General features: G+C 39.8%; 1 protein-coding gene across 3 annotated transcripts in view; it reads right to left on the bottom strand.

Moving 5' to 3' along the window:
* Positions 1-234: 234 nt before the first annotated feature.
* KIF16B (kinesin family member 16B) overlaps positions 235-11,336 on the bottom strand; it is a 150,884-nt gene continuing 139,782 nt past the window's right edge. For all 3 annotated transcript variants that reach the window (XM_067292883.1, XM_067292885.1, XM_067292884.1), the window contains one exon: positions 235-1,509. In XM_067292883.1, the coding sequence (XP_067148984.1) occupies positions 1,351-1,509 (159 nt within the window). In that variant the 3' untranslated portion in view covers positions 235-1,350. The remainder of the gene's footprint in view (positions 1,510-11,336) is intronic.

Raw genomic sequence — 11,336 nt, 5'->3', positions numbered from 1 at the left:
GGAGGTTAGGCTTACTAATTGAACCCAAATGTCTTTATTCATCACATTAAATGTAAAAACATTATTGTCTCTATAATTTGGGCCATGAAACTACTACCACTGTTGTCAGGTTAGGTTTTAATAATCATTTTCGACAACACGAAATAGTTTGATTACTAAGACCTACCAGAGCCAAGTGATGGCAACTCACAAACAATGCTTAATATTCCTAACAAATGGCACACAAAACCCACACTTCATTATGCATTTTAATACCTGAAAGTTGTTTGATTCTGATTTTTATACAACCAATTATACATAAACATGTACATGTACCCAATTACAGTCACAGTGTATATATTTTTTTGGATCCACAGCAATAAAAAATGAGTTCTATCTGTATATACATGTGCAATTACGAATGAGTTCTGAGTAATTTTAAAGAACTGTTAGTAAAATCCTGTAAATTTTAAATGATGTGAATAAAACTCAGGTATTACAGTGTTATGCTATTGTGAAGAAGCTATTTTTCAAAAAAAAATGCAGCACTTTGCATTAGGCTTATGCATAGCTCTGAGCTCTGAACAGTGCACAGTATCCAGTTACATTCTAAGTAATTAGAAAATGTGAAAAAATGCTGACCGCACTCTTCAGTAACTATTGCTTCCTTTACTGTTTAATTAATGGCAAGTGCTTCATTCTGATTCAAAATAATCACGTGTGGAAGACTTTTATAGGGTTTAAATTATATTCTTTCTGTTGTACATATTTTGTAAACATTCAAGTCACCGAGGCCCTTTAATTCTGAGGAGAACTATACAGTCAAATAGATAAAATTTATCTCCAGAGAAAAAAACAAACAACAGTGGAGTATGAGCATGACCTTAAATGCCACAGTATGCTATAAGGAAATGAAACAGAAAATGTTCTTCAAGGAATAGCGTGGAGAGAAACGGAAAGGAAACTGGGCTGCTCCACAATCTCTGTCATATGATTACATAGCCACAGTAAACAGGAGACGCTCTTGCACGATCATAGCAAATTGTCTGAGCAAATGTAAAGGAAGTACTCCCACTAACGAGTGGCTGCAAACACAGCCTAAGAGTCAGAATTTTTGTACGTTATTAACAGCGCAAATCAGAAAAAAGTCTGTACACCCCATGCCAGTAAAATGCAGGCACTAATATGAGAACTGGTAGAGAACAGAGGCTAGTGTCAGGACGTATCTGTCGTCAACTGGAGAAGTTCTGATGAAACTTTGCAGGCATGGAAGAAGATACCTTTTCTTCTCCCCCTCCATTTCTCTCACACCACGAAGGGAAGGCACCACTTTGACTGTGCTCCTCTGGCATAAGGGGCCTGGCACAAAAGTTAGCTGGTCCCATGACTGCTATAGTCAAAAACACCTTTCCTGAAGAAGGGAGAGAATTCACAAATGGTATGCTTTGATAGAGTCAGCCCCACTTTATCAATGTGCAGTGGAGATGATGGAGATTCCAGCAATGCAGAGAAAAAGCTCCGGAGGTATTTCTGTGGAAAGAAATGCAAAATGTCATAAGGTTTTCTTGATTGTATCGGTTACAACCACTTTGAAGAATTAAATGAACGGCAGTATAAGAAAAAATCCCCACAGACAGTGAAAAGTGCTTAAAATGACCAACAGCATTTAAACCCATCTATAAAACAGGTCTCCTGAAATGTCTGCATTAAGATCATAAAGGCAAAACAGAAAGGAAACATTTCCCACTTTCTTCCCCTGCCAAGCTTAGTAACTGTCAGATAAGTGTATGCTTACAGCAGAAGGATTTTTTGTGCTGCCTTTTGAACTATCATGCCAAAGCAATGAATAATGACTCTACAGGAAAGGCTTGACAGTCAATTATCTGGCCATACATACCAAGGTGAATGCAGTTGGTCTTATAATGTCTCTGGCGAGAAATTTTGGTGTCTTTGAGCCTTCAGTTGCCATAAAGTGAAATTACTGCAGTAACTTTTCAGTACAGTGCTAAAACTCTAACAGTATGCTATGTTTTGCATTTGATTCTCTACCATATTCATCCTTCAGGCATTACTGGATTGGGACTTTTTTAAAGGACCCTGCTTTGTGAACTAATTATGACAAATGTTGACATGACATCTGTTGCTTGCTTTAAATTACCTCTTAGTCTGTTGGAATTCATCTTGAAGGCATTTTTGTAATGAATTTTTTTTCATGAACATTAATACAACCTGTGGGAGATCTGAATAAAAAAGAAATTCCACCAATCCTGCCAAGAGAATAGCTTATGTGCCAGCTGCCTTTTTTTGTTGTTGTTATCCTGCTTTGTCCGGTCTGCTGCAATGTGGGCCAAGTGGAAAAATCTGGTAGGAGGAAAGAAAGACTGTCCCCTCTCTGTGCGTGCTCTGTGGAAAGCAGCTTCCTGAATTTGATGGATGAACACGATGGGATGGACAGGGAATGGGATTCACAGCAAGCAGGGAGAGGGGCAGGAGCACATCAACACCAAGCGCCAGAAGCGACAAAGAGAAAACTTTCTTAGAGATACAGAAGGGATTTGGCATGGACTTTGTTGTAACCGAAGAAGCCATTGGAAGCTGCTAGACTGGGAGAAAGGCTAGATGAAAGGATCTTCTCTGCCAGGACCGAGTGGGCAGGGGAGAGTTGTTTCAAAGCTTTTATTTTACATTCGTCTCAAGCAGCAGATATGATTTTTCTCTATTTACAGAATTGTATTGTTATTTGTGCTCCATTAAAACTAGGTGGGAAGCATTCTGGTATCTTTTGGTGTGCTCCCTTTAAAAAAAGAAATTTAGCAACTAGCTCAGGATGCCCTCACAGAAACATATCCAAATTTCGTATGAAATTAGCATTGTGACTCCCTACTTGCACTTTACCAACAGCATCTAAATCCTTGTCCCAGGTATACAAAACCTACTTTTGCTAGGTTGAATGATTAACTTTGAAAGAAAAAGAGTAGATGACTGCTACAAATATTCTCAAAGACATGTCTTTATTACTTGTTTCCTTTATTAGCTTTTCAAAACTATATTCATTTGTTCTGAATTATTTAGTCTAGTAATCAGTGTTCTTCAAAATGCACTTATGAGTTTCATTTTATTACTAGTGTTCAACCTATTACATTGCTGGTTTGCTGGAAAAAAGCCTAATTATAAATTTGTAGATGTCTTAATGTGAGGGCATATGACCCTGACATTGTAACAGGAATGTAAAACTGGGAACTTTAAAACTGATAGAGTTAATTACTTGGTTTAAATATACATTCAGGAAGACCAGTTTATGGAATGGAATAGTCCTGGCACATAGAAAGTTTTTGAAGATGGAAAACCAGGTTAAAATACCTTAAAACTCTGTCCAAAACAGGAAAGTCAATGTTTTTGCCCTCTTGGCATACATCATTACCTTCATGGCCTTTAACTTTAAATCTGACAGCTATATCTGCAAGTTTTAACTTTACATTCCAAGTGCTTGGAAACGAAATAAGACCGGAGAAAGCTTGGTAAGGCTCAAAGCATTTTCTTCACTTATTCAGTTGAGTAGCTTTTCCTCCATTTTTGTTATCTGAATGGCAGAATGGTAACCATTTAAAAAGTTATTAAAAATTATATTAATAGGGTTCACTTCTTCAGCAGTAGGCCAGTGTTCATCTTGTGTGTAATCCATAAGCACAGCAAAGTCATTCTAATGATTTTTGCACTACTTTGTGATGTACGGAACTCACAATTTCATACATTTTAACATAAATCCATAACTTAATTTAAAGTTATTAAAGTTATTACAATCAAAAAGCTTTCTGGAATGTGAAATCCTTTCAATATCATCCTTTCAATTGTGACATATTAAAGGGGAATCCAGTTCAATGACATTGTTCCCATAATCTATTACAAACAGTGACAGCCTCGGAGACCAATAGCACAGCTTAGAAAGAATTGGATTTTTCATTAAACTTTGGTTTGCTTAAGAACTCATCAACTCTGGTACTTCTAGAAAGTGAAAAAACTTTTAGAGCTTGCTCTCCCCTACTATTGTTTCTAGTAACTTTTTCAAAAAAGGCAGTATTTTAAATTCTTTAAATATAACACTTCACAACTGGCATAATAAATATTGTGCACTAATATTTGAAGGAGCTGAAAGCACCACAAGCTTTAAGGAGATAAGCCCTGCCAGGCTTGGGTATTTTTGAAACAATAGCCTCTTTCCCCTCTCTCCTTTCTTTTAACACCTGCACATCAGTTTGACAGTTAAAAGCTTTGCCACAAGGTCACAGAACGTCATCAGTGGCAGAGGCAGGAATAATTAACTTGCTCATCTAACTTTCAGCATTGGCTCCTCTCTTACTTTAATATATATGCTGGTTTCCCTCAGCACCAATCACATAATTATTGCATTGACTAGTGTTAAATGCTGCAAGCTTTAAATCAAATCTTGATTTGAATTATTCATAGAGCAAAGCATATGCAGGTATCAACAGCTGTTTTCTATAGGATAGGTATTTGATTACCAAAAAAAAAAAAAAAAAAAAAGGCCAGATTGAAATATATTCCCTGGCTCTGAAAAAAGACATTATGCTGCAATTAGTCCCCCTGATTTCAAAGGGAATATTTGCAAAGTAAGATATTTCCAAGGAAGAATCTAGCCCAAAATAAGCAGACAGGCAGGAATATGTTTAGCTTCCAATCTGTGATCACAAAAAAAAGGATCTGCTTAGAAGACAAAGCATGCAAAAGGAGCCCACTATAACTTCAGAGATCACAGGGTATCTCCTGCTTTTGCCTCCTAGAAATAAATTGTTAGGCATATGCAAAGGAAAATGAATATTTGGGGACCCTTTCCCAAATTAACCAATTTTCTCTATTTTAGTCCATTCCATGGTGTTTTGAAAAATATGACTTTCAGGGTGGTTTGCAGATATGAAACACTAGATAAATGCCAGCTATCATCACTAACAACAGCCTCTGCTGAGGCAAAAAGCCTAATTTGAATGACACTCTGACAGGAGGTGGTGCCTCACAGAGACTTCAGGTTGGCCGAGAGCCCAGTCTGGGGTTATCCTATATAACAAATCTGAAGAGAAAATTCCCAACAAAAACAGGATGCAAACTTCTCATCAGTTCTGCTTCTTCCAGTGGCCTTGTTTTTTTTCATACTGGCAAAATTCAAAGGGAATTAATCCTCCATAAAGGGAGGTATGCTGTGGGTATGACCAGTGATAACATACAGGGAGAGTGGAACAAAGTAATCCTGAGGAAGCATCGAGGCAAAGAACTGCAAGCTCAGCTAGCTCGGCATCCTTCAGGACACAGACCACATCGTAACCACCACACAGGAAAGGATTATCTGGGCCAGGAGTGGGGGACAGGGAAAGCTGTTAGCCAGAATATAGGAAGTTTCAGTATAAACTGAGTTCCAAGGGATGAGGTCTTCTCGTGCCAAATATCCTAACATTATCCCACGCAGCTTGAGGCATTTTGTTCAGCCAGTGAGTCTCTGCAGGCTGCCTCTGCAGTCTACAAGAATAGCTCAATCCTCCAGGTCACAATTCAGTGCATCCAAGTTAAGCTTCTACCTTGTGTCTTCCACTAAAACAATCTCTCCTTGCCTTTGAAACCTAGTGAAGCTAACTGGCTAGCTAGGTATGAATAATTGCCAGCATAATGCTCTGATAGATCTCTTAAAAGTCGTTTCAGATCCATTTCTGGATTTGTTAAATATGAGCAATCAGGGAAAGAACTGGCAGAAAGCAAAAATATAAGAAAATGAGGTGGCATTGGAGTATAAACAACACAAATATGGGGACCATACACAGTCTATTACTAATATCCTCACCTCCAACCATTCAATAATTGGATTCAGATTAACTCTCCACTCACCAGATATAGCTAGCTCATGAACATTTTGATCTTCTCGTTTTTTTTTTTTTAAAGAAAGCATGAGGTTTCAATTCTTTTCCCCAAAACCTTGACATATATTGCTAGATACCATAAAGTAGTTCTGAGTAAAATATGTGAGCATGACAGAATGTGATATTCAATACCTCCAGTTATATTTCAGGCCCCTCAGAAGGTAGCCAGTGTCCCTTCTGTATCTGTACACATTTACCTCCTGCACACACCCTTAGGTCATTATGTGCAGCTGTGATTTTGCAAGGATGAGAAAAAGACTTAGTGCCTGGGAGACTACCTTGTGCCAAAAGGATCTTATTTCTGTGAAATATCTAAGGAGAAAGTTTCTAAGGTTATGACACGATCATCTAGGCCAGCATCTTTTGCAGGAAGACCAGGAGGGCTGAATTCTCCTTATAAAAAAAAATACAGTATTAGATAGGCGTTGTCAAAGTTGTGTAAAGCTTCCTTAAAGAGTCAGAGGTAATAAATGCCTCAGGAATGTATCCATCCCATATGTATTAGAGACCTTGTTCTAGTCTCACACAATCTGTGGAGGCACAAGGATTTTTAAGGAGAACAAGGAAAGACTTGCACATGCTTGCAAATGGCAAGGCACAACTGTGTTAGTCATAATATTAAAGGGAGGGTTCTCTGCTTCATATTGACAGGCATTAATTAGGTTCAGGGCTGGATTAACTGGCTTCACATTATACAAGCAAAGAATAAAGGAATGATTCTTTTTAATCAAACCCTTCCTGTTCACTTTGATTAGGCCTAATCAGAGGCAAGACTGTTTACAGATAATTCCTAGTAGTCACTAAAATCAAGAACTTCACAATCAGTATCACCTTATCCTATGTTTGCATGTCTTATAAGCACACATATAACTCCACCACATGTACACCAACAATTTCCCTCCAAAACAAATTCTACATATAGCCATATACAACACACATCACTAGCTCTTCCGGAGCACACCTAGGTTAAACTTTTAGCTACAACAGGATGTAAATTCCTCTTTGTCTGACTTTGAGGGCACTAATGTGCTATTATTAATGGGGGAAAGAAAACCCTCAAGTATAGGAACGAGAACAAGAATTGCTGAGGAAGAAGCAGACAAAAAGCCCTTCCTGAGGAACAGAGTATTCGCTGCAGAACAGGCAGCAGGGTTCAGCTGCCTCTGCAGTAGGCTGGCTATGTTTCCTAAGACACCAGTATTTATGGGTTTCCCTTAGCAAAAATAGTAAGAGTATAGAAAATTAAGCTAATTTTGTTTAAGACGCCAGCAAATATCTTGCCAATGTGAACTCTTAACTTGTTAGAGCCAACCTGTTTGTTAAGGAACTGGACAGAAAAGGATTAGACTGAAAGTTCCTACCAAAAATGTAATTTAGCTCTTTTGTTACTGAACAGATTTACCCATACTGCTCCCAAATGTTAACATGGCCATAACTGCTGAATCCACAAAAATATGATTTTACTGTGATAGCAAAGAACTGAGCCTTCACTTAAATTGAAGTTGCAAAACTGAGCTATGGAGGCTTGTGTTCTGGGCTGCTGTAAGTCACTGCAGTGTCACCAACGCTGCAGCAATCTGTATCTGTGGTGGACTTAACCCAAAGCTGAGAGAGAGGCAGGAATGCTACACACACACACACTCCTTTGGATATGTTTAGAGGAATCTATGTGACTTAGAAACTAGGCTGGTAAAAATCGAGCTCTTTAAGAAGCTGAATTCCATTAGAAAAACAGGACATAGATTCTTAGGCCCCTTGGGAAATTCTCCCTACCTTTTTATGCATGCTGTATTGCAAATTCCTTGAATCAGGGTTATGGTTTTCTCAATAGCTATAGAGGTGACAGCATTACCACTACATCCCCGAAAGTGCTTGAGTCCCACTAAAATTTAATTTTACCCAGGGTGGTATTGAAATTTATTTGAATTCGTACACCTCTTTGAATTTTTATAACATACAAGCATTCTGAGAGATGCCAGTTATGATTCAAGGTGAAATTGCTCTCCTCGGTTTTCAAAATCCAAACTATTCATTATAGCTATTTAGAGCATTTTTCTGTGCAAGTCTAATGGCATGAGCACATTATGTTGAATTACTATTATGCTGCATCAATTGAATTAACTTCTGAAGTCAGTCTACATCCCAAATTACAATCTTATTCTGCCTGAAATTCATTTAAAATCCACAGGACTTAATATTTCTTACAATGTCTGCATGTTAAAAGCTTATATTCATTGGCTTTAAGTAGCTCCAATGAAAAGTGAATTGTAGTCTGGTGGAGAGAAAAAAAAAAAGCCAGCAAGAAGTATGATTTACTGTTGCTCTATCAGTTTGAGTCTTCTTCTGGAAGTAAATGGCCATATTAAAAAAGATCAAAACAGACCTGACTAGTGAAGGAAATCAGTCTTTTCTCCAGAGCACAAGTCAAAACAAGTCCTGTCAAAACCTATTTAGAAAGAACAAAAGAATTGAATTTACCATGCATCCCTGGGCCAGCAGCGACGGCATGTCATCTGCTGCAGTGGCCTTGGCAAGCAGCTACCAAAGCACTCGCCATGCATCACCCTCAACTTCCTTTGGTAAAATCAAATGCTGGAAGATAACTGATATGCCTGTTTTGAAAAGGGATAGCATTGAGTTCAACCCAGTGTCCTTGGCTGAGCACTCTTTATTCATCTACTCACATCTGAATGTACAGAGCCATTACCGGAGACGGATAACGGTGCACAACTACAAGACTTGATTTGTAGGAGGATGTTGAAGAATTTATACTGAACTGACAGCAAAACATATTATGATGTGGAGCTAAACTATGAGTTCAAATTATATGCTGTCACATATTCTGAACTTATTAAACCAGGATAAACATACCTTATTTTTCTGATATTCTAACATCTCTAAAAAGACAAGATAAAAACCCTCTGAACTGCACATCCTATGTAATTCTTAATTTGTAATGGAGACAAAAAAATTACCATGGAAGATCCAGTTTTTGAGGTAGAGACCTGAGGTTACACATTGAAGAAAGAAACTTCAACATTAGGGCAAAGGGGTATATATATATATATATAGTACATAAAAGATACCTCAAGCAAACTTTGCAGACCAGGGTTTCAGACCTTGATGTTGAATGAGCCACTGAGTTTGAGCAAATTGGATCAAGGGGCTGCTTACACTTACCCTTCCTTTCACATCTAGTAGCCTGTTGGAATAGAGCTTGAACTGAACTCTTCTAGAAACAATCCCAGGCTTTTACTTCTTCTAAACTATCACCTTTCTCTCCTATTGCTATTATAAGAGTACAGTGTCTTGTATTTGCTGTGGGCCTGGCTGAGATTCTATGGTATTTAATCAAAGTAATATTTTATTGATATGGGATCAACTGCTGATGTATGCAAAATTAATTTTAGATATTCACTTTTTGAAGCCAACATGGCCTTGCACACAAGGCAGCACCACCCAAAAAAGGATGAAATCCTTTATTGCTGAGAGCTGCTACAACTCTTGAGGGCTTCCACTTCCAAGAAGAAAGGCCAGGTGCCTTGGGCAGTCCTAGGGATGCACTGAAGGCCATGAATCTGGCACAGGAAATTGCTCTCAAATAGCTAACTGCAAAGGTTTTATTGTCTGTACACAAGTCAAGACTTCAGTGTCGTTACAAAGTAGCTGTTAGTTTTGTTTTAAATCATTTTTAAACAGTAACTAGAAGTTATGAAAGGCACTGGGTGCAAACTAACTATACCTAATTCAGACAATTATCTTTGACATGGATTTCATATATTTGATATTCACAGCTCCTCCACCCCCAACAATTCGCTTTTTGTGGAAGGGTCTACGCTCTTTCTTCCTGTGCTCCCATTACATCCCCATTCCTCAACTGAGAAATTAAAATCATCACTCTAAGGTGTTGCAGTTTTGTAGTTCAGACTAGGGGTATGAAACAATCTTCTCCAGGATTATTAGACACTGAAATTTGCAGCAGGAAAGATGGAGGGGAAAGATGGGGGAAAGGGAGAGTTATAGAGACAGGGTAGTTGACAAAATGCGGCTCAAGTCAGGATGCCTCCAGCAGGTGCATGCAGCCAGGGAAGTGTGCATGGTACATGACTATGGAGGATCCTCTTGCACCCCTCCTGGGAAACCTCCATGCTCGATCACCTCTCTGCAATGCCTGTACACCAATGCATGCAGCATGGGGAATAAACAGGAAGAACTAGAAATCTGTGTGCGGTCACAGGGCCATGATCTCATTGCCATTACAGAGACATGGTGGGATAGCTCGCATGACTGAAATGCTGTCATGGATGGCTATGTGCTTTTTAGGAAAGACAGGCCAGGGAAGTGAGGTGGTGGAGTTGCTCTTTATGTGAGAGAGCAACTGGAATGTATCGAGCTCTGCCTAGGGATGGATGAAGAGTGAGTCGAGAGCTTATGGGTAAGGATTAAAGGGCAGACTAGCATGGGCGACACTGTTGTGGGTGTTTACTACAGGCCACCTGATCAGGAAGAGGAAGTCGATGAGGCCTTCTACAGACAGCTGGAAGTAGCCTCATGATCACAGGCCCTGGTTCTCATGGGGGACTTCAACCACCCTGATATCTGCTGGAAAGACAACACAGCTAGGCACAAACAGTCCAGGAGGTTCCTGCAGAGCACTGATGATCACTTTTTGACACAGGTGGTGGAGGAGCCAACAAGGAGAGGTGTGCTGCTGGACCTTGTACTAACAAACAAAGAAGGACTGGTTGGAGATGTGAAGGTTGGCGGCAGCCTTGGCTGCAGTGACCATGAGATGGTGGAGTTCAGGATCCTGCGAAAAGGAAGCAGGGAAACAAGCAAGATCGCAACCCTGGACTTCAGGAGAGCAAAATTTGGCCTCTTCAGGGACCTACTTGGATGAATCCCATGGGTTACAGCCCTAGAAGGAAGGGGGGTCCAAGAGAGCTGGTTAATATTCAAACATCACCTCCTCCAAGCTCAAGAGCGGAGCGTCCCTATGAGTAAGAAGTCAAGCAAAGGGGGCAGGACACCTGTGTGGATGAGCAAGGAGCTCCTGGCAAAACTCAAACAGAAGAAGGAAGGATACAGAAGGTGGAAAGGGGGACAGGCCACTTGGGAGCAATAGAGGAACGTTGTCAGAGTATGCAGGGATGCGACGAGGAAGACCAGCGCCCATTTGGACTTAAATCTGGCAAGGGATGTCAAGGACAGCAAGAAGGGCTTCTTCAAATACATCAGTAGCAAGAGGAAGACCAGGGAAAATGTGGGCCCATTGCTGAGTGGGGTGGGTGCCCTGGTGACGAAGGATGCAGAGAAGGCAGAGTTACTGAATGCCTTCTTTGCTTCAGTCTTTACTGCTCAGGCCAGCCCTCAGGAACCCCAGATCCTGGAGACAAGAGAGAAAGTCTGGAGAAAGGAAGACTTTCCTTTGGTGGA

Source organism: Apteryx mantelli, chromosome 3 (genome assembly GCF_036417845.1).
Source record: "Apteryx mantelli isolate bAptMan1 chromosome 3, bAptMan1.hap1, whole genome shotgun sequence".
In the NCBI taxonomy this organism is placed as follows: Eukaryota; Metazoa; Chordata; class Aves; order Apterygiformes; family Apterygidae; genus Apteryx; species Apteryx mantelli.
Note: the sequence above shows the minus strand (reverse complement) of the source record. Positions and strands in the feature narration are given on the sequence as shown.